This window comes from Panthera tigris, chromosome B3 (assembly GCF_018350195.1).
Source record: "Panthera tigris isolate Pti1 chromosome B3, P.tigris_Pti1_mat1.1, whole genome shotgun sequence".
Classification (NCBI taxonomy): domain Eukaryota; kingdom Metazoa; phylum Chordata; class Mammalia; order Carnivora; family Felidae; genus Panthera; species Panthera tigris.
Window position 1 is genome coordinate 40132681 of NC_056665.1, and position 24089 is coordinate 40156769.

Consider the following 24089-nt stretch of genomic DNA (forward strand, 5'->3'; position numbering starts at 1 on the left):
CCCCCATCAGGCTCTGTGCTGACAGCTCAGAGCCTGGAGTCTGCTTCAGATTCTGTGTCTCCCTCTCTCTCTGCCCCTCCCCCACTTGTACTCTGTCTCTCTCTGCCTCTCAAAAATAAAGAAATAAAAATTTTTTAAAAACAATGGACAAGTGTTATCCAAGAAGTTAAAATATTGTTTCTGTAGAGAAGCATTTTTGTGTGCAGGCTACTTTTTTTTGGTAAGTTTGACTGGAAGGGAGAGGCAGTGGGAGATTATCAGAGAAGAGCAGCTTTGAGGCAAGGCTATTTATAAAGATTCTGTGATATATCTGTCATAAATATATAGAATCTAAAATCTCAGAAAAGGAGGGGCACCTGGGTGGCTCAGTCAGTTGAGCAAGTTGAGTGTCTAACTCTTGATTTTGGCTCAGGTCATGATCCCAGGGTCGTGGGACTGAGCCCCGTGTCAGGCTCTGCACTGAGCATGGAGTCTGCTTAAAATTCTCCCTCTCTCTTTTCCTCTGCCCCTCTCTCCCACTCACATGTTCTTTCTCTCTCTCAAACAAAACAAAGTAAAAATATTAAAAATATATAAAATAAAATCTCAGAATTGGAAAGAATTTAGAGGTCATTTAGTCTAACCTTGGACTCATTTTACAGAGAAGGAAACCACACTGGAGAGAAGAACTGTCTTGCCCAAAAATAGAACTCAGGTTTCTTAACTCCTGGATGATAATGAATTATTAATTATAAATAACTGTATATAACTTGTTTGATACGACCTTTGTTCGTTAGGAAGCAAGCTATAGAGTAGACATGTCAGCATCTTTCTTGGGCAGTTTCCGAATCCCCATTCTGTGTCTGATCCCCATAATTCAGTGTAGTATGTATCTGACACAGACTGGGTCTGGCAATAAGGAAACAGCATTCATTTTTCAGTCTTGGATCTCAGCATAATTTGATATACAATGCTGACATATAATGTATCCTGGACAGCTTTAAAGGATGGTATTCCAAGAACAGGTATTAGTTTAAAAAACTTAAGTGTTTTGTTTCTGTTTCACTTTTTCACACATCCATGGTTTCTGGGATAAAATAGAGGTATTTCACTCCAGTGGGTTAAGTGGAGGAGGCATTCTAAGTGGAGGGAAAAGTATATAATCACCCAGAGGTTTAAGACCTCATTGGGTATTTGGGGTCCTTTCAGAGAGCCTGACCTTCTCTCGCCTGTGGACCTTGGACTTTAGTTTGAAGGCAGTAGGGAACTATTAAAGGAACAGCAGGGTTTAGGGTATGAATATAGTTGCTTTTAATTATTATTATTTTTTATTTGAGAGAGAGAGGGAGGGAGAACATGAATGGGGAAGGGGCAGAGAGGGAGAAAGAGAGATGATCCCAAGCAGGCTCCATGCTGAGCATGGAGCCCAACGTGGGGCTTGATCTCACGACCCTGAGATCATGACCTGAGCTGAAATCAAGAGTCAGACACTTAACCGAGTCACCCAGGCGCCCCTTAATTATTTTTGAATCACACAATAATATATGAATACATTCTTACATAAATTGAAATACTAAATCTAGAGATGCCTGGGCGGCTCAGTCAGTTAAGTGTCCGACTTGGGCTCAGGTCATGATCTCATGGTTTGTGGGTTCGAGCCCCACATCGGGCTCTCTGCTATCAGCGCAGAGCCCGCTTCAGATCCTCTGTCTCCCTCTCTCTTTGCCCCTCCCCACCCTCAAAAATACAAATGAAAATGAAAACAAATACTAAATCTAAAGCCAAGGTTCTTTACCCTTCCATCCTCTGGTTTTCCTCAGAGGTAACCACTATTCCATCTGGTGTATATACATACATGCATAGGAGATACAGCTAGGATTATTTTGCACAAGTGTTTTAAAACAAATACTATCCTACCAAAAGATCAATTTGAAGGTTAGAGCTTGGTTTGGACAATTCTGAGAACCAGCTGGCCATCTGTTTACTTTGTTGGTGTTCACAGAGTATTTTGTGAACATTCCAGTTTCTAAGTGAGATTCTCACACAGGGATTGGTGCTGTGGGAACCATCTGGAAGACCCCAACCATGACAGCTGCAAACCCTCAAAGCCATATCCACTGGGTCTGCCTGCACTATGGCCTGCCCTGGGTCAAAAGTTTGCTCCCTGCAGTTGTGCAATTACAGGACAGCTGGAATTCACAGAGATTAAATGTTCCTTGTTCAGATTAGGGAATGGATAATGTGCCTGCCATGTGTTATAGAGCAACTGAATATCCAAACATGACCATGGGGTCCTTTTCTCAGGGGAAAAAAAACATTCATTACTTTGGGTTTGATCTTTTACACTGTTACAAAAGTTCACATGCAACAAAAAGTCTACATAACGAAATGGCTTTTCATTATCAACAGTTGAGTTAAAAATTATTATCAAACTAACAGAATAAGGACTTCTAATTAGGCATATCCATAGCTTAAATCTCATTAGGGCTATTACTAAAGTGAGGTCTGGGGGTGTGGGACATAAGGAATCCGGTGTTAGGAATACATGTGGATAGATTTATTTATTCTCTCATTAACTCACTGAATATACATTTAGTACCTACTATGAGCCAAATCATGTACTAAGACACTGGTTGAATTACTCTGTTCCTTTTGCCCTAAATTAAAGTTCACAACACACCTGGGGAGACACAAATAATGTAATGAGTACCCATAGTGGTCTTTACATACAACCAGTGATTTGCCAGTTATTCCATTCATTAAACTATTCTGAAGTTTTGAAAAAAAGCCACAAGGTTAACAATCTTCTGTAGAAACATGCCCTATACACTTATGTGGTACTTATAATAAATGACCACTTCCTGGTCATTACACTGACTGGAAATTCTGAAAGAAGTGATGGGGTGGGGAGCCAGAGGCTAACGAGTTACTGTGCTCCTGGGGAATGCATCTGGGATTTGTCAAAGTTCTAGACGAGGACCCAACTCTCAAGAGCAGGAAAGAAGAGGTCATGACTAAGGATGCAATTTACTCAGATTCTCCCCTGACCTTAATCCCATAAACAGTTGCCTGGGTAAGGGCAAAAACCAAAGGCCTTTAAAACAGGGTATAAGCTTTCCCTAAAACAAGATTAGGGCAGGCACTTCCAACAGGACCTTGTTGCAGGATCACAAAAAGACTTCAAACAAGATTTACATGTTATCCATCCTTATCATACATTCTTTCAGCAAACTGCAAATGTTTTACTGAGTAATCTCCATTACATTTTGCTTAAGAAGAAAGTTTATAAGTATATTAATATTCTCTATTCTTTTAAAGGAAAGTGATGCAGGAGCTGGAGGCTTGGTTGGAGAATGACAGCACAAGTCTGCAAAGTGCTGTGAGGGGTGTTACAGTGGAGGATATGGAGGGCGACTATGCTCGTGCCAAGAGGAAAAAATCTTGCCAAGCAAAGAGAGTATACAAAGCGCTGCTCACTAAAGCCTGTGACCCAAAGGGGGTCCCCTCAAAGCTTTACGTAGGGGAGAGAAAATGGTCCGCACCTGCTTCCTCCAGGAGGGCGCAAACTGAAGGCAGAGGGAGGTCCCAAGGGGCCAGGCGTCCCCTTCTGCCACTCGCACAATCTCTCCCTCGGTGCCCACATCAAATGGGTGACCTAGAGCTGACCCAAAGGGAGCTCGAACCTCCTCCCCGCGCCCTCCACCACCTCCAGGGCGGACACCGACTCCCAACCGGCAGGATGTACCGAGCCGGCCGGGAGTGTCTCACCTTGGTCTCCATCCCTCGCTGTCGTCATGGTGACCGCCGGAGCCACGCAGCCCCGCCCCTTCCTCACGACGTGGCCCCGCCTCCTCCGAACCCGGAAGCGCGAGGCTCGCGCCCACTGCGCGAACCGTTCGGGAGGGGGGAGCGCGGCAGCTGAGGCTCGCCGGGCCGCGCGCCCCGCCCCTCGGAGGCCCGCCCTCCAGCTCGCCCCCACAGCCCGCTGTGCCTGCGGGTACTGAGCGCTCCGGCAGCCGGCGGTGACCCGGACCCAGCCGCCTCCCCGGCCCGCGCCCCTACTGGAGGGAAGAGCCGCCTTGGGGAGGAGGGAAAGGGACGTGGGGGAGGCCACGGCAGGTGAGGGGTGGGCGAGGCCCTGGAAGCGGGGTGTGGGTGTGTGATGTGTATAGGTTTGCAGGTGGGTGTGTATGTACTGTGTGCGGCTGCCTCTGTTGGTGTGACTTTGTTAGTGTGGCCCCTAGTGGGCCGGTCCATGTGATCATGCACGTGACCGCATGTCCCTCTGTGTATGTGTATCTGTCTATCTGTCTGAGGTCAAGTTTGACTTCCTGAGGTGGTCGTTGTACTGTGACCCTGCCTTGTTGTGGCTTTCACAGGCGGGACTGGGAAAGGGTGGGGTCTGTGTTTGGATCATCTGGGGATGGGGGTGCGGGTCTCTTGACCAGGGCATACTATTGTAATCTGGTCCCGGGGATACACTGCTGCAGCCCAGGAATATGTTTTTCAACTTTTAAGAACTCTGAGCAGAAGCTAGTTATTTCGAAGATTGCACCTCAGCCTGAAAGTGACAAATGTCTTTGTCATTGCTCAGTACCTGGTGTGAGACTTGTGAATGGGGGATGAGGAAAGTAACAGGACTAGAGTGCGTTGCTTTCCTTCTTCTGGCTTTCCTAGGGAGTTATAAATTCTGCATTTATGCTGCTGCTTTGTCTTCTTGTACAATGTTCCAGCTCCTGTTAGCAGCATGATTCAAGAGACCGAGGAGTAACTTAATAGCTGTGTGCAAATTTCCAAGAGCTTTTATACCAAGACAGTACAAGATGAGGTGTCACAGAAGAAATGTCAAGTTGGCAGCTTTTCCTCCCATGAGGTTTAGACAATAATGGAGTAAGTTCCTGAAGAAAAGAGGGATAAATGTTCCCCTAAAGAAATCTGGAGGAAGAAAGGATAGCTGTGTACTGGTGTGGTGAGCTGTTGAGATTTGCATTAAAAAAGCCAACTGCATTGCCTAGAGACTCTCAGGTCCTAATATTTAGTTACTGCTGGCATTAATAATCACAGACTGTCCATATGTGGATCAACTACAGATTGAGATAAAGGATCCAAAAACCTCTGACTAGTTAATCTGGTTATGTGACTTAAACATTTTTAAAGATGATTTCATTGACTGTAAACTGGCAGGTTCTGTTGAATCCCTGAGGGGTAAGTGCACACTCACAATTGGCAATTTTATTGTCTAGCACCACAGGGCCAGAGAGGACTAACTGTCCAAAGTACTCCCTGAGGAGGGATTTCTTTAGGCAAGATTAAGGCTGATCTCTGTAGCCCTTTTCCCACCAGCATGAACAGGTGCTTTTGTTTTTGCGAAGAATTGAATTGTGAGAGATCAGATCAGTGTTGAGCTCCTGGTCGACATTCTTTCTTATTTAATACTGACCAGCTTGGTCACAATCTCAGTTAACCTTTTTTTGCCATATACAGAATGTTCCTCTCGTGACTTGGAAAAGTATACCCCTTTAGTGAATGAAAGAGAGCTCGGAGAACAGACTTCCTTTTCATACCACTCACAGCTGCTTTCTCTTTGCGGCAGTGAGTTTTTTTGTTGTGTTTTTTTTTAACTTAGATGTCAGTTGGTCAGATGCAACATTTGGTATCTATCTTACCTTTCATGTATTGCCAAACTAACACAAGTGTTAAAATCACTTGCCTCTACAAAAATTTAGTCACAGTTGGGTGGAATCTCTCCATCCAGTGAGATTAGTTATAAAATGTTATACTGAGGTGGTTGTGAATAATGCTGAGGACTGTGGTAAGGCACATCTTTCTACTTGTTGCTCTGGGAAGAAGTGGATGTCAGTGAATGTGTGTGCCTGTGTATGATCTGTATGTCTATGATAGTTTGGTTTGTACCTTGCAGCTGATTCCAAAACTGAATTAATTTATCCCAAGTTTGGCAAATCTAGAAGCTACCTTTCTGGCTTTAAGTAGCTTAGATATTTTATAAGCCTACTGAGTAGATTCCAGGGGCTTAGATTTTTTTTTTTTAACATGTTAATATTCGTTAAGAGAAAATGGATATGCAAAGAACGATTTTCTTTATTCCAGGATGAATTATAACTACATCTGTGCACACTGATTTCAGCATAAGACTGGCTAATGATATTCTTGGTACTTTTGAGAACAGCTTATGATTTTAACAAACTTTTCTAAAATTACCATCCTAGCCTTGAGGGAACAGACCATTATTGCAATGTCAAGGTTGTAAATCAAGTTTAATAATGGATGCCTACGTCTCCCATCTCCTTGGGGTTTAGTAACCTCCCCAAGATTAGAGGTAACTGTTATGATTGCTAAGTTCCCTGAATTCCTGAGTTGGCAGATGTGGAGGGCCAAAAAGGAGTCCCCAGCTCCTGGCCAGTCCAGAGAACTGCACCCGCTGACCAACCACTCAAAATAACAATTCAGAGTCAGCCCAGGAGGTAAGTGTTATGGTCTTGAACACATCCTAGCCTTGTTAGGAAATCCAGACTTGCTCTGGGGGTAGAGGACAGGATACACAGCAAGTATTTGAATCCTTCCAAACCAGGGGGTGGAAGTTCCTTGTTTGGCAATAAGAATCTGCAACAGGGAGCTATAATTTCAAGTTCCTGTTACGACAATATAGATGCCTGAGCAAGGAGGGGCAGCCTTTCCCTTGAAGATGCCCAGCCATTCCAAAGCTGTTAGATCCCTGGGTCAGAAGAGACTCTAGGATTGCCTGATCCAGTCTCCTTAGGACATAGTCATCCATTTAGTCAACAGATAATGCCTGTTCTGTGCCAAGCACTGTTCTAGGCTTTGAAAATACAGTGGTGAAACAGTCATAGATGGGAAAGCAAGCTCAAAGAAGGTCAGTGACTCTTCCAAGGTCACGCAGCTATAAAAGCTAGAAATCACTAATCTCACCACAAGAGACTGCGTATTTCTTCTAAAGACCCATGTTTTGTTGCTGGTTATAGTGCCTTCAAGCCTGTCCTGGTATTTGATCATAGATCTTTCAGAGGAGGGTATATCACGTTTAATCACATCAAGAACTGCATTAAGAACTACATGTGACGTTCTGAAACTATGTTCTGCTAGAGTTAGATTTATGGCATTTTGTGACTTGATCAGGACGCAGGCTTCTATTACCCCCTTTCTCTAGTGTGGACTGTTCCCTGAAACTCTATCAGACATCTTTGTTAAAATGGATTCTTAAGATACCGTCAACACGTAGGTGATGGTACTGCAGTTTGGAATCATTTACCTAGGACAGGCATTCTGGTGTCAGAACACACTGTCCTACCTCTGGTCCTAGCTCTGCAATAGACAGGAGATCGCTGGTAAGTCATTTAAGTTTTCTAGACCAGGTTCTTCATCCGGAGGAACTAAGAAAGTAATTATCTCTCAGGGCCCCCTTCTGCTCTGTGACTATAGGACTTCACCAAATTGTTTTCTGTAGTTTAAGTATATACTGACAAAGTAAAATAGCCCATTTCTTTGGTTTTACCATTTAAAGTATTGTTTTTATAGCTAGACCAGACTCTACATTTGGTTCTGATGTAAACATGAATTCTTGACATGAAACATCACATGCTTTTATTTCAGGGTTAACCTCCATTTCAGCTAATCATGGGAGAGATTAAAGTCTCTCCTGATTATAACTGGTTTAGAAGTACAGTTCCCCTTAAAAAGGTATGTATGGTTTTACTACACCTCTTATTTGCAAAATCTTGTATTGTTTTTGTTTGTGACTTAGATGTTATGCCTTAACAGTGTTTGAGAGGAAAGGTTATTGCCAAATATCAGGAGTCTGGGTCGTAGGGCATAAAGTTCACCCCTTCTTTGTCAAGTGCAGTGAACTCTTGAGACGCATTCAAGAGTAAAAGTGGGTATAACTGTACTCATTATTTTATGATTGCTTTTGTGTATTCAAGCAAACAGGAATATGTGTACTCTGTAGATAGTGGAAAGCTTGCAGCAACAGCAACTATACAGTATGTGCAGTCAGATTCGATTATAAAGCCTTTTCCTGTTCCTCAGATTTAAGATTTTCAATGGGCCACATTATAGATCCTCTGTAATGGTAGCCATTTTCAGGAAATCTTATTTGCCTGAGATGTCATTCACAGTGAAGTTTGACTGTCGACTCTGAGTCCCTAATTAATCCCAAATGTTTGGGGATCATACTGGACAAAAGCTAGTTAAGTCACAGAGCAAAGTCTTTGCTGATCCCTTTGCAAAAGTATGAGATGAAAATCATCTATGTCTGTTATAATTATTTTGTCAGGGTAGACATCTGTGGAAGTGCCATGCAGGTTTGAATTAACAACAAAACTATTCTCCATATAGAAATTTGAGATACAGTTCTCCAAGTGTAAACAGAGTGTCTGCTAGACAACTGGCACTGTTGTAGGAGGTCAGCAGATACCTTATTTAATTCTTAACAGTTTAACAAAGCTGGTAGTGATGTGCCCCTCTTGCAGATAAGAAAACCAAGGTCCAGAGAGGTTAACATGTTAAAGGTCACTCAGCCTGGTAGAGTCTGCCCATTAAAATCAAATTAATCTGACTTCAGAGTCAGAAGTACTTGACTGCTTACCAAAGGGAGCTGCCCTTCCTTCTTGTTCCCTGGGAAACTCCTGCCCGTGCTAAATGATAATTGGGTCTTGCAGTCCCTCTGCCTTGTCCCATCCCCTCAAATAATTCATGTGCACTCATCTTGATAGCTCACTTTCTCAGCAAGCTGATCACCAGACCCCAAACAACCCACACTTCTCTAAATATTCTTAGGAGTAGTTATAGGAGGTAGTTTGGTTGATGTGATTTTCTCCAGTTGTGAGATCAGTTTGGTCCACAAGTCATGATAAGTTTGCTTGAAATTTCGTGGTGCTAGATTTTAAATTATCAGGTAGATATTGCATCTTCTAAGGGATTTCTGACAAAATTGCCATTCAGAGAACTCTGAGAAAATTGAAGTGATAAACAACTTTTAAGTATTTATGGCTTATATTCAGAACATACTATGTCAATTATATCTCAGTAAAGGGGGGGAGAGAACATGCTATTTTTGTTACTTTTCTCCCAAATACATTATTGAAATAACTTCCTGGAAAATTTCAGAGATCTAAATATTCTTACCTCATATTAATTTTATTATTACAAGATTGGGATTTACTGTGTGCACTGTCAAAAGCCATTAAGAGATTTTTACCACAATCATAGCCTCCCAAAATAAAATAAGAGCAAAACTGTGTGTGGCAAGATGCCAAGGGCAGAAACATGAGTATGAGATATTACTGTCATCATCTGTGACCTGGGGATGTCTAAAAGGGAATTGTTAGATTCCTCTGGACTGTGCCTTGCCCCATTTGTCTGCTCCCAGTGATGCCAGTGATCCCAGTCAGTGTGTTACCATCCACAGTGACACCAGTGGCCCACAGCACTGCCAGCTAGGAGCTCTCAGAAAATAGAACCTGGAGGCCTTGAATTTTTTAATGTAAAAGTAGGATAAATAATTGATTTGCATTGGCAAAAGTTCAGAAAGTTCAGGTATTTTTCCAAATATCACAAAAAAGTCAGCCACAGAAAACAAAAAGTAAACTATCATGCAGTGAATAATACTAATATCTAACACTCACTGAAACTCTCACTGCCCAACTCCACGCTGAGCCCTTAACTTGTCTCAGCTCACTTAATGCCCATCTTTTTTCCCTTTGGGTTAAGAACTACTAATTCAGGAAGGTTTCTGATGCCCTTCCTCCTCCCAACCCTCTTTTCTCAAGAAAACCAGTTTTTCCCTGTGCCCATTCCCTACACCTGACTGACTGGTTTGAAACATTCTTCCAGAACAGGGACACCTACACCTGCTGTGTCCTTCCTCTTTAGCAAAAGTCTCCCCCTCAAAGACGTGGTGTAGATCAGGCTCCAGAACCATCTCCTGAGTGGTACCATCTCTCCCTAGTTTGTCCCTAGAGCCTGGAGTCTTTCCTCCCCTCCGGACAGCACTGGAGAATGACTCTGCAAATTGCCTCTTACACCCACACAAAGCCAGAAGCATGGGGAAGAAATAAGATGCCAATTACAGGGTTTACTGTTTAATGGTACACAAAACAGGCTTTTATAATCATGGATGGGAAGGAAAATGAAAAAACTGATTTTAAAAAAAGCTTTATAGTCTTTGGAAGGATATAAGGCAATTCTGTACGGTATGTTAGCACATAGAAGAAGGAAAAAGAGACCAAAGCAGTTTATTTATTATACACGCTAGTCTGGTGTGATCCCCAGGGTACCTTGTAACAACCAAGGCGGCGGCATTAAAATTGTCACAGAAATTATAGTGTAAAGTAACAATATCAAACCAAATCCATAAGGTTTTCCTTTTTTTTTTTTTATAACTTTCCCTCCAGATTATCGTGGATGATGATGATAGTAAAATATGGTCGCTGTATGATGCAGGCCCCAGAAATATCAGGTGTCCTCTGATATTTCTTCCCCCTGTCAGCGGAACTGCAGATGTATTTTTCCGGCAGATTTTGGCTTTGACTGGATGGGGTTACCGGGTTATAGCTGTAAGTATTATTGATTCAGTATTACAGTTCAAGTCCACATTTTTTGGGTTTGGTTGTTTTTTTTTTTGTTTTTTGTTTTTTGTTTTTTTTTTTTGTATGTGGGTACTTCTGTTCCTGATTAACTATCATAATGGGCTTTTTTTTTTTTTTTAGTTGAGGTAAGATTGTTTTCCTTCTTTAAAATGTGAAATGAAGCCTTTGGAAGGAAGGCGGTGTAGTACATGGACATACAGAGATGCAGAGGGTACAAACTTCTGTGGAAACCTCAACGCCCAGCTTTTATGTACATTCTCTTAACTCTGAATGGTAGGAAGCATTGTCCTTGTTTAGAGATGAGGAAATGGAGGTCCAGCCATTTTGGTGATCGTGGCAGGCCATGACCACTAGGTGGTGGAAGGAGAACCAGTCTGAGTCTTCTGACTCCATTTCCACTCCTGGTTCATTACACCACTGCCTGCAAGGGAGCTGAATGTGCAATATTATACAGCGGAGGGGTCTGCTGACATTCAGCTGACTGAAAGCTTGCTTTAATGTAAGTCTTTGACTGTTGGGATGGGTCTTATTATAGCCCATACTCTCAGCATTTACTTAAGAAGTTTTTTGTTTCTAATTGTTATTTTATCACTGAGTTTGGTCTAAATCTAGTTTCCCATTGGTCATTCTTGAATCTCTTCTGGAAGAACAGTGTAGGTGAGGAAGGCACCGTTGTTCATGACGCGACTGTGTAACAATGGAAGCTGGCCAGGGGCTCCTGGGTGGCTCGGTCGGTTGAGTGTACAACTCTTGATTTCTGCTCAGGTTTGTGAGATCAAACCTGATCTCACAATCTGCCTCTCTGTCTCTCTCTCTCTCTCTCTCAATCTGTCTCTCTCTCTCTCTCTCGATACTAAATAAATAAACTTTAAAAACAAAAAATAATGGAGGCTGGTCTCCCTACTTCTCAGGAAGGAGAGATTCTTGGGCTTTGGAGTTGGCATTTGTTTCCGGGAGCCGGAACAGTAACATGTAAAACGGGTCTCCCTGTGGGAATATTGCTGTTACTGTACATTTTATTTACTATCTGAAGGAGAGAAAATGTGGACCAGATCTCTTTTCTCGGAAGGTAACTTAAAGTTTTACTGGGTTTACCACCAACTGGGGCCACACGGAACAAATCCAGTTCTTCCTCCTGACAGCCCTTCTCGAGAAAACGAGTTATTGTCAACTTGCTGCCTTCCCCCCAGGTCTTTTCTTTCAGGAGAAATTCTCCACATTCTTTGATCATTCTTCATGTGGCATGTTTTGAGTCTCTGCAACATAATCCTCCCTTGTTCTGGGTTTTCATAATTCCTCTTGGTTGACGGCATTTCAGGAAAGCGGGGTGGCAAGCACACTCATCCCAGCCCTCCACAGCCTAAGACACGACAGTACCTTTCCTGGTAGCCTCTGTTGATCAGCCAGGGAGGGGAAACTGAGTGGCCACAGACGTCTCTCCCACTTCAGAGCACTGTCTGAAGTTGACTGTGTGTTTTTTGCTCCAAGCTGGCAAGTCCAAATTGCTTTGCCTTTTGGCTGGATATTTCTTCTTGCCCTCAAGCTTCTTGATGTGGGATTTCCTTATTTCATTAGCTAGATAATGAATCAAGAAAGGGCCAGGGGCACCTGGCTGGCTCAGCTGGTGTAGCATGTAACCCTTGATCTCGGGGTTGTGGGTTTGAGCCCCATATTGGGTGCAGAGATTACTTAAAAATAAAACTTAAAAAAGAAAAGGCCAGTGATGTCTTCAAAGTTACTTTGTCCTTATGTGCCTAACCCCACGAGGTTTGTTTTATTTATGTAGTTATTAAAATGTATGTATTCATTTTTGAGAGAGTGAGAAAGGGGCAGAGAGAGAGGGAGGGAGAGAGAGAGAATCCCAAGCAGTCTCCACACTGTCAGCAAGGAGCCCAATGAGGGGCTTGAACCCATGAACCGTGAGATCATGACCTGAGCCAAAACAGACACCTAACCAACTGAGCCACCCAGGTGCCCCTACCTCACAAGATTTTAAAACTTAACTACATACTTATCTAGCAGTTGAAAGGTACCAGTCCTTTTGTCATTTACATTTTTATTGAGATAATTATAGGTTCACCTGTAGTTTTCAGAAATGATACAGAGATATCCCTTTTATACTTTGCCCAGTTTCTCTCAATAGTAACATTTTACAAAACTGTAGTAGGATATTGTAACCAGGGTATGATATTAATACAATCCACCAATCTTAGATTTCCAGTTTTACTTGTACTCTGTGTGTGTGTGTGTGTGTGTGTGTGTGTGTGCGTGTGTGTTGTGTACAGTTTTACCCCTATCTTGGGCATAGATATTTTTAAATTAAAGGCTTCATAAAAAAATATTTTTACAATATAGGTTTTTTTTTCCTTTTTGTTTTGTTTTTAATGTTTGTTTATTTTTGAGAGAGAGAGAGCACAATTGGGGGTTGGGTAGAGAGAGAGGGAGACAGAGAATCCGAAGCAGGCTCCAGGCTCCAAACTGTCAGCATAAAGCCTGACACGGGGTTCGATCCCACAAACCGAGATAGCATGACCTGAGCCAAAGTCAGACACTTAACTAATTGAGCCACCCAGATGCCCTATAATAGCTTTCTTTTCTATCATCCGACTCCAGTTCTCAGATTATCTGCTAGGGAGCAGCTGTTCTTCATCCTGTCAGAATAGTGGAATCTCATCCACAAATGAAATTTTTAATAGTAAAAGTAACATAATTACAGCAAATCTAAAGTTATCCTATTATATACATGATAGTATCAATTCCAGCAACTTGTTAATGACAAAAGGAATCTAAGTTCTTAAAACAACTAGCCTGTCAGACAGGTTTTGCTTATTATTAAAGAGAGTAGAATTCTTTGGTGACAAGCTGGAGTCCTCTAGAAAGGAGGTAGTGACTTGTATTTCTTTTCCTCTTCCTCAGCTTTTATAGGCTACTTAAGGTCAAGCACCATACTTTTTTGGCCACAAATAAAGGTACAAGAAATCAGATATAATGCCTGAGTCAATTAAGAAAAGAGGAACAATTTTAGTGAATACGTGCTTCAAGCAATGCTGCCAAAAAGAGAGGGAATTCTCCTTAGGATTTTATTTCGAGTTCTCCTGAGCCATACTTTTAGAATTAAATTGGATTAAAGGGAAAACAGTATTTTTTTACTTGAAAGGGTTCTGCTCCTATTCACCCTTGAACCTCAGAGTTTCTTAGCTATTTGGAAAGTAAACAGACATGAACTGAAATTATTATTCACATAATATCTCTTGTGTGCTATTCTTTTTTTAAATTGGTCTGTTAGGGGGCACCTGGGAGGCTCAGTCGGTTGAACAGCAGACTTCAGTTTAGGTCTTGATCTTGCGGTTCGTGGGTTCAAGCCTCACATTGGGCTTGCTGCTTTCAGTGAGGAGCCTGCTTCAGATCCTCTGTCCCCCACTCTCTCTGCCCTTGCCCTACTTACCCTCTCTCTCTCTCAAAAAATAAATAAAACATTGAAAAAAATAATAATAAAATAAATTGGTCTAGGGGCATCTGGGTGGCTTAGTTGGTTAAGCGTTTGACTTCAGCTCAGGTCATGATCTCATGGTTCATGGGTGTGAGCCCTGCATTGGGCTCTGTGCTGTCACATCAGAGCCTGGAGCCTGCTTCAGATTGTGTGTCTCCCTCTCTCTCTGCCCATCCCCTGCTCATGCTGTGTGTGTGTGTGTGTGTGTGTGTGTGTGTGTGTGTCTCAAAAATAAAAGGAGCAGAGCTTGAGCAAATGAGAAATGCTACTATGGGAGTCCTAAATTTTGCATATATATATTTTTTTTTAATTTTTTAAATATTTATTTATTTTTGAGAGACAGAGTGCAAGTGTGGGAGGGGCAGAGAGGGAGACACAGAGTCCGAAGCAGGCTCCAGGCTCTGAGCTGTCAGCACAATGTCCGACATGGGGCTCAAATTCAACAGCTCTGAGATCTTGACCTGAGCCAAAGTCAGACGCTTGAATTGACTGAGCCACTCAGGCTCCCCTATATTTATTATTAATTAATAATGTTATTATTTCAGTTGCAGTATCCAGTTTATTGGGACCATCTTGAATTCTGTGATGGATTTAGAAAACTTTTAGATCATTTACAACTGGATAAAGTGAGTACCCTAAAACTAAATATTTACATGTGATTTTAATGCAGCATTTACATTGTAAAGCCTGGTATTGTCTTTGTTTTTAAATGATACTTCTTTTGAGATATAATTCACATACCATACAATTTACCCTTTTCAAGTGTGTGAGTATGGTTTTTAATATATTCATAGATAGGTACGATATATATTTATATGTAAACATAAATATATTTTATATATAAATAAATATATATATTCACAAATAGGGTCAATTTTAGGTCATTTTTTTCACCCCAAAAAGAAACCGCATATTCATTATTAGTGACTCCTCACCTTTCTTCTCCTACCCCTGGCAACTTAATCTCCTTTCTGCCTGTGTAGATGTACCCATTCTAGGTATTTTATATAAATGGAATCATGCAGTATTCATCTTTTTTTTTTAATTTTCTTAGTGTTCATCTTTTCTAACTGACTTCTTTCATTTAGCATAATGTTTGCAAGGCCCATCTATGTTGTAGCATGTATCAGTACTCCACCTTTTTATTGTCAAATAATATCCCACTATATAGGTGTACCCCATTTTATTTATCCATTTGTCAGTTCATGCACGTTTGGATTGTTGCCATTGTTTGGCTATTAGAAGTAACACTGCTGTAGGGTGCCTGGGTGGCTCAGTCGGTTAAGCATCTGACTTCGACTCAGGTCATGATCTCACAGCTTGCGAGTTTGAGCCCTGAATCAGGATCTGTGCTGACAGCTCAGAGCCTGGAGCCTGCTTCAGATTCTGTGTCTCCCTGTCTCTTTACCCCTCCGCTGCTCTCTCTCTCTCTCTCTCTCAAAAATAAAAAATAAAACATTTTTAAAAATTAAAAAAAAAAAAAGAAATAACACTGCTGTGAACATTCGTGGACACACGAACATGGACATATGTTTTCAGTTCTTTTGAGTTTGTACCTAGGAGTAGAATTACCAAATCATAGTTTTCTTAAATATAAATTACTGAGTGGTTTCATTTTCTAGTGTAATCTGTAGATAATATTTTCTTACTTGTATTTGCATGCACAGATTGTTTTCTTGACGGGATGTATAAATTGTACTTAAGTGCAGTGTTCCTAAATGTTGAACTGCTATCGATATTTTCATCTAAGGACTATGATGACATTATGTATTCTGTGATTGGTGGGAAGTAAAACTACTTTTTTTTTTTTTTGGTATTTATGTTCAGGATTGATTGTTGTTGTAGTATTCTTCTTGTGTTTGTTTGCAATTAGGTTCACCTGTTTGGGGCTTCTTTGGGAGGCTTTTTGGCCCAGAAATTTGCTGAATACACACACACATCTCCCAGAGTCCATTCCCTCATCCTCTGCAATTCTTTCAGTGACACCTCCATCTTCAACCAAACTTGGACTGCAAACAGGTAAGAACATGAACATTTGGCCAAAATTCTTAGGATTTTCATTCAGTGGAATTTTGAAAATGTTGGCTTGGCGGGGGGCGGGGGGTTGTTGCACTAAGCAGTGGGGGTGTGGGGGTGGAAAGGGCTTGTATCTACCTTTGTCTTCTGAAACTGCCTTGGCTTTTAAAACTAGAAACAATCACCTTTGCCAAAGAAAAGAATGGAATGAACTCTGAATTTAGCTATTTCTATTACTCTGAATTATGGGTTAGCTTTGTTTAATATACATTCATGTGATCCTAACAGGTCCTCTTCAGTTGCATATGTAACTAATATGGTGTTCTGCTTGTTCCGCCTACTGTGTTGTTAAACAGTTCTGTATATTGACTGACACAGTGTTTTTAGGCATTTTGGCTTCCCCCAATTTTTCATCATGTTCTGCAAATCATTGTACACGTTGCTTTTTTCCTTCCCTTTCTGGGTTATTTCCTTGAAATGTGTTTCCAAAAACAGAGAGAATACATTTCGTCTGCCAGCACGTCTTGCACATCATGACACTTTAGCGTTAGTCTGCTTTCGGAAAGATGGAAATGGTGGCCTGCTTCGTGGGGCCACCCATGGGGCGCTTGTTTCCTCTGAGTCATCCTTTCATTGAAGATTCCACTTTAGGAGCGCCTGGGTGCCTCAGTCAGTTGAGTGTCCGACTCTTGATTTTGACTCAGGTCATAATCTCACAGTTTGTGGGATTGAGCCCCGTGTCAGGCTCTGCTGTGACAGTGTGGAGCCTGCTTGGGATTCTCTTTCTCTTCCTATCCCCCTCCCCCTCCCCCCACTGGAAAAAGAAAAGTTATTGAAGATAACATTTTGTTTATTTATTTTTAATTTTTTTCAATGTTTATTCATTTTTTTAAGAGACAGAGACCTAGCATGAGCGGGGGAGGGACAGAGAGAGAGAGAGAGAGGGAGGGAGGGAGGGAGACAGATACAGAATCCAAAGTAGGCTCCAGGCTCTGAGCTATCGGTAGAGAGCCTGACATGGAGCTCGAACCCACAGACCTCAAGATCATGACCTGAGCTAAAGTCGAATGCTTAACTGACTGAGCCACCCAGGCACCCTGAAGATAACATTTTAAGTAATTTGATAAGTATCTAATAGTACCTTAAAGCTAATGTAATGTGATTTTTTTTCATTGCTAGCAAGGTTAGACTCTACCCTAAAAGACAAAGACATCATACCTGTATGATCAGGTTGATTTTTCACAGAATTCTCTAGGTAAACATTGTGTTTGTTATTTTCACATTTCTTTAAAATTGTAGGTAGAGCATGCAACTGTTGATCTCTGGATCATGAGTTTGAGCACCATGTTGGGCGTATAGCTTACTCAAAAACAAGTTGTACTCTGTTCTCTTTAAAAATGTTTTCTGGTGTTATCTCAGTAGTTTACTCAGCATTTGTGCAACAATTTCTTACATACATTAGCTACAAATAGTTCATGTCCGGACAATGCACTAAAGCTCATTGATTATTTTTGATGATTTTTAATGTTGTTTTAACTGTCACAAGCCAAGACTGCCCCTACTTTGTTTGTGCCCCTGCATATGAGCTACATTTTATCAAATATCTGAGTGCTTACTTTGTGCCACACATTGAGGCTACAGGGGCAAGCAAAGCCAACAGGGTCTACCCCTCACAGAGGGTACCTAGGCAACATCACCTTGAGAAAATAAGGAAACCCATGGGCGGGATGGAGAAAGGTAACTGAAAGAGGGCCCACTGGCCTTGTGAGGGAAGCTCAACCTCCAACAAGCCAGTCCATTGAGAACACGCATCAGAAGGTGATCTGCACTTTTTATCATTTTCACCATAGGTTTAGAGAAAGTAGTGTTTACCGTATATAATGGCTCTCAATTCTTGTAATTAATGGAATAAATATCAACTAAAAATCACTTACAGAAATCCATAGATTGAATTGCCTTGAATTAGCCTAATTGAATCTACTAGGAGAAAACTTTGGCAGTATAACAGCTCCTTCATTTTGCTGTTTTGAAATATCAATCAATTAAGGTGATATAAACCTGAAGGTTGGGATCTTAATTTTTCAGTTTTCTAAAGGAAATAGTTTAGCCATTGGAAATAAGGCCAAATAGTAAAAAAAGAAAAAAAATAGTAATAATAATAATAATAATAAAAAATAAAAAATTCTCAGTATTATCAAAATGTCTACCTTGGCAAAGAAACTTGAAATACCACTTATAATTATTCTAAATTCTCAAATAAAACTTTAATCATATTAAACCGTAACTCTTTGGGAGCTCGGGAAAATGTATATAAAAACAAGATGCTTTAAAGCTAGCTCTTTGGAAGAAGAGATAGGTCTTTTTATCTCTAGATCCCAAGAACATAGCTAATACAAAGCTTCAATATTGAATGAATATTTGCTACTTTTGTGTAACCTTGCAAATTTAAATTATCAGGTCCTTGTTTTACAGCTTTTGGCTGATGCCATCATTTATGCTCAAAAAAATAGTTCTTGGAAACTTTTCATCTGGCCCAGTGGACCCTTTGATGGCTGATGCTATTGATTTCATGGTGGACAGGGTAAGGATCATGGCGTTGGGGTGGGGACACCTTATACTAGAAATTTTTGTGTCTCCTTGCTTCCTGATGATAGATCTGTCTCATTGAGTATGTATTAGAGATGTTTGCTAAACAGCCTTCCATATCAACTTTAACACACCCACACAGATTATTACTGTTGGTAAGTAATTCAACAGAATCACTTGGGGGAAGCTTTTTTTTTTTTTTTTTTTTTTTTAATTTTTTTTTTAACCTTTATTTTTGAGACAGAGGAGACAGAGCATGAATGGGGGAGGGTCAGAGAGAGGGAGACACAGAATCTGAAACAGGCTCCAGGCTCTGAGCTGTCAGCACAGAGCCCAACGGGGGGCTCGAACTCACAGACTGCGAGATCACGACCTGAGCTGAGGTCGGACGCTTAACCGACTGAGCCACCCAGGCACCCCGGGGGAAGCTTTTAAAAATATAGTTTCCAGGGGCACCTGACTGGCTCAGTTAGTATAGCATGGGACTCTTGATCTGGGGATCATGAGTTCGAGCCCCATGTTGGGCATGGAGCCTACATTTAAAAAAAAAAACAGATTCCAAGGCTTCTCCAGCCCATTGAACTGGAATCCCTGGGTGTGGGATCTGGGAACCTGTATTTTTACTCTGTTCCCCCTCTTTCTCCTTGAGGTGAATCTGAAATAGCAGGTCTACAGACTTGGATTTAGGGACTACGGGGCTAGATGGTTTTTCTGAGGTCTCTTCCAGCTCCAAAATCTCTTAAAAATGTTTGTCACTTGTGAGTTATAGGAAGTGGCTTGCTACCCACAGGTACCTGGTTGAAGAAGCAATTCATGTTGAGGGCTATGGATGCCAGGTTCCCACAGTAGAAAAATGCCACCACCTGGGAGGCCCATGGTCTCACAGATACATTATATTTCCTCCTTGGTGATCTTTCTGGACCCACCACATGTGATACCACCTTTATAAGCACAAATATTACACTTAATGGAAATGTGGGAAACAAAATTAATTCAAAACCTTTGCCTGTGTTTCTTCCTACAGCTGGAAAGTTTGGGTCAGAGTGAACTGGCTTCAAGACTGACCCTGAATTGTCAAAATTCTTATGTGGAACCTCATAAAATTCGGGACATCCCTGTAACCATTATGGATGTAAGCTTCCTTTTAAGTCAAATAGATGCTTTACCCTTTTAACTGTATATATCAAAATCCTCATAATTATTTTATAATTTTTCAGTGTACCTCTTCCAATGCTGCCTTGGATTTTTTTTACACCCTCCCCCCACCCACTTTTTCAGTTCTAAAACAATCAACGTATTGCTTACCCTATTTTTTTCCTGATAGGAATAACACCAATTGAAGTAGGAATAAACATAAACAAACATGGTAGTCCTTACCCATTCTGATATATTTTTGCTACAGTCATCAACAGATATTGCACTTTAGCTATTACACATCTATGTAGCAAAGAAAAGTTGCCTCATGGGGGCAGAAAATCAAGAATTCCATAAAATCTAATTAGCACAAAAGGTTGCTACTTATATGCTCGAGTTGTGGTAAAATATATGTTACAAAATTTACCATTTTAACCATTTTTAAGTGTACATTAAGTAAACTTAAGTGGCATTAAGTACATTTACAGTGTTGTGCAACCGTCACCATCATCCATTTCCAGAACTTTTCATCATCCCAAACTGAAGCTCTGTACCCATTAAACACTAGCTCACCATTCCCCCCTCCTTCCAGACCCTGGTACCCAACATTATACTTTCTGTCTCTATGTATTTGACTATTCCATGTACCTCACGTAAGGTACATAGACTATAAGGAATCACATAATATTTGTACTTCTGTGTCTGGCTGAATTCACTTAGCAGAATGTTTTCAAAGTCTATTCATGTCGTGGCGTGTATTAAACGCTGAATAATACTCTCTTGTATGCAAGTACCACATTTAGTTTATCCAGCATCTGTTGATGGACATTTGGGTTATTCCACCTCTGGGCTATTGTGAATAATGCGGCTGTGAGCATTGGTGTACAAATATCTGTTTGAGTACCTACTTTCACATCTTGTGGGTATATACGCAGAAGTGGAATTGCTGAGCCATATGTAATTCTGTTTAGCTTTTTGAGAAACCGTGATACCAACCTCCACAGTGGTTGTACCATTTTACATTCCCACCAGCAATGCACAAGGGTTCGAATTGTTCCACATCCTCCCCAACACTTGTTATTTTCTGTTTTTTGATAACAGTGATTCTAATGGGTGTGAAGTGGTATTTCATTGTGGTTTGGCTTATTTTTTTTTAAATCATGTAACTATTTTGCCTCAAAAACGGGTTTATTCCTAGATTCAAATAATGTTTTTTACGAATTGATTTTTGTCCAGAAATTTACAAGCATGTAAATAATAACTTCTCATTCTTCACTGTAATCTCTACATTCCGACATTGACCATGACACAGAACAAGCTTTTCAGTACTGTTGGTAAAATATTTTGTCCTCACGGTGCGTTTGCTCTGTTTGCCCATCTTTCAAAGCTGAGCTCATGTACCCAAAGCTTGAGTCACTGGAAACTGTGTTTAAGCTTTGGCAAGTTGGAGGTGCTGTGTGTGTGTGTGCGTGTGTGTGTGTGTGTGTGTGTGTGTGTGTGTGCGCGTGCGCGATTAAAAAAACTACTTTTTGAAAAAAAATTACTTTCTGAAAACTTGCTTGAATGTGTGTGTAAACATAAGTTTATGTGGGCAGTAAATGGTGTCTAGAATCATACACTCCAAACTGTTAACAGTAGTTCCCCCAGGAAAGGATCTGGACTTTTTCTTATACTCTTAAAAATTTTTTTTGTTTTTGTTTTTTTTTTCACTAAGCATATAGTATTTATGTAACTGTTTTTAAGTAGTAATAAAATTTACACGTTCTTTTGAGATTTTAGTGATCTTTTTGAAATTAACTGGCATTTTCAATAATGATTGTTCACTATTAATATTCTTTTAATTCAGTTAACTGTGTTTGAGGGGAAAAAATTCATGATAGACTTTTCTCCCAAAGAATGCAACAACAAATTCTGTAGCTTATGTTAGAAATCACCAGGGATCAGTAGGAGGAGGTGGCCCAGGCTGGGCAAGGTTCAGCAGCATCTCTTCACAAGAAAGAAATGCTTTGGGAAGCATTTTCCGTGATGTGGAAAGAACATATTAAAATACCAGTAGGTTTCAGCCTTTGTTTTTTTTTTTTTTTTAAAGGTATTTGACCAGAGTGCACTTTCAACCGAAGCTAAAGAAGAAATGTACAAACTGTATCCTAATGCCCGGAGGGCTCACCTTAAAACAGGAGGCAATTTCCCATACCTGTGCAGAAGTGCAGAGGTGAATCTTTATGTACAGGTAAGTCCCAGCTTGGAAGCCAGGGCACTTTGAACCCACAGTGTATAGTTTGAAACACAAAGCTTGTTTTTTTTTAATGGTGGAATAGGAGAACTACAGAATTCTCTGTAAGAATGAGGCACTTGCTTGATAAAAGTGGTTTACATTAATAATTTAAAGCAGAATTCAAGCAGGTGTGTTAGAGACAGTCAGGTGACTCTCTGCCTACCATCTCTTTTCTAAGAACAGCAGGCCTATATCCACATACCTAGAAGTAGCCATTTGGTATGATGTGACCTTGCCTCCTGGATACAATGAATTCAATCAGAACAGGATACCAGATTCATGAAGCAACTTCCTGATCCATTTTTAGTGCATTAAAATAATACACGCAAAAACTGACAAAAACTGCCGCTTTGTCCTCTACCTTAAATGGATATTAAAATAGCAGTGAGGGGGTGTGTGGGTGGCTCAGTCGGCTAAACGTCCAACTTGGGCTCAGGTCATGGGTTCAAACCCTGCATAGGGCTCTGTGCCAACAGCTCAGAGCCTGGAGCCTGCTTCAGATTCTGTGTCTCCCTCTCTCTCTCTGCCCCTCCCCCACTTGTGTTCCCTCTCTCTTTCTCAAAAATAAATAAACATTAAAAAAAAATTTTTTTTTAAGTTTAAATAGCAATGAGAAATTACTGCTTTGGCAGTTTGGCAAGAAGTATCAAGAACTTCAAAAAACAGTCATGTCCTTTGGTCCTGTCATCCACTGTGGCAGTGGATCCTAAGTAGAGGACCCTAAATTCAGAAAAACTTGATGCCTGGAGCCCTTCCTGATGATCTTACTCTGAACAGCAGAGGATGGGAAGGACCTGAGTCACAGCAGCAGGACAGGAGGGTAAACAACAACTTATGGAGCAGTGTGCCACCATTTAAGATGTTGATGAAATTTATAGGAACTTGGGAGAGACTTATTACATATTAAATAAGGAACAAAGATCCCAAATTGTGGGTGTTATTTTTTAATGCTTATTTATTTTGAGAGAGGGGATCGGGAGGAGCAGAGAGAGAGGAACAGAGAATCCCAAATAGGCTCTGCTCTGTCAGCACAGAACCTGACGCAGAGCTTGAACTCAAAAACTGCAAGATCATGACCCAGGCCCAAAATCAAGAATCAGATGCCTAACTGACTGAGCCACCCAGGCGTCCCTCAAATTGTGGTTTTTAAAAATACTTGTTTGACTTCTCTGTGTTTTCCAATTTGTCTCTTATTAGTACATATTACTGTGTAATTTTAGAAGTATAAAATATGCCATAGTGACATTTAAAAGAACAATTCTGTGTTTCTACAGATACATTTGCTGCAATTCCATGGAACCAAATACGCGGCCATTGATCCGTCGATGGTCAGTGCTGAGGAACTTGAGGTGCAGAAAGGCAGCCTCAGCGTCAGTCAGGAGGAGCAATAGTTGTGGTGTTCGTTGTTAATGATGCGTGATCCAGAGAGTTCTTGTACAATCATGGCGTCAGTGCCCGCCCGGCGGCCTCTCCATTCGGCTGTCAGGTTCACCGGTTATCACTGTGTTTGGAAGTAGGACTGATTGTCGTCTTTGTGACAGGCGGCAGCTCTTCTAAGCCAGTGTAACTGTTCCCTCTTCGGTTTTTTTAGCTTTTGAATTTGAGGAAGTACTTTTGAAGACTCCCATTTTAAGAATTGTGAAAATTTTGCTACCAAAAGTCATCACCACTGTGTTCTTAAGCGAATATTAATTTCTGAAGTTTGGGATTTTGTGAGGGTTTGTTTCCTTTCTTTTCTTTCCTCCTTTCTTTTTATGTTATTTGCTGTAAATGCTGCACATCCAGATTGTGTATCAGAAGGACATCAGTTATTTTTATGAATTCTTGGTTATTGCCGTTATCAAGTGCCAAGCTGTCACCCTACTGTGTGCTCCCTGCAACATCAACTACTTCTACTTTCCAGTTATACAGAATCATTTTCAGTTTTATCTGTTGTCTTTCTAGCCATTACAGTCATTTGGAATAAAAACTCACTTTCAGCGAA

General features: G+C 40.9%; 1 protein-coding gene across 6 annotated transcripts; it reads left to right on the forward strand.

Annotated features, from left to right (window-relative positions):
• The first annotated feature begins 3846 nt into the window (after positions 1-3846).
• Positions 3847-24089, forward strand: SPG21 (SPG21 abhydrolase domain containing, maspardin). Of its 6 annotated transcripts, none has more exons than XM_042988626.1 (10): positions 3847-4098; positions 6355-6461; positions 7609-7695; positions 10410-10571; positions 14640-14720; positions 15968-16113; positions 18568-18691; positions 19721-19828; positions 21920-22060; positions 23380-24089. In XM_042988626.1, exons 3-10 carry the CDS (start codon positions 7633-7635, stop codon positions 23494-23496), a joined length of 942 nt encoding a protein of 313 aa, XP_042844560.1. In that variant the 5' UTR covers positions 3847-4098; positions 6355-6461; positions 7609-7632; the 3' UTR covers positions 23497-24089. The 6 variants fall into 6 exon arrangements, with proteins under 6 accessions (XP_042844560.1, XP_042844561.1, XP_042844558.1 ...); XM_042988627.1 differs by having other exon boundaries at positions 6362-6461; XM_042988624.1 differs by lacking the exon at positions 6355-6461.

What these genes read in the sequence shown, in the direction of transcription:
- SPG21 (XM_042988626.1), top strand. Translation starts at nt 7,633, where the DNA reads ATGGGAGAGATTAAAGTCTCTCCTGATTATAACTGGTTTAGAAGTACA. An exon ending in GGGGTTACCGGGTTATAGCT is followed by an intron (nt 10,572 to 14,639) that starts GTAAGTATTATT and finishes TTATTATTTCAG; the next exon opens with TTGCAGTATCCAGTTTATTG. An exon ending in ATCATTTACAACTGGATAAA is followed by an intron (nt 14,721 to 15,967) that starts GTGAGTACCCTA and finishes GTTTGCAATTAG; the next exon opens with GTTCACCTGTTTGGGGCTTC.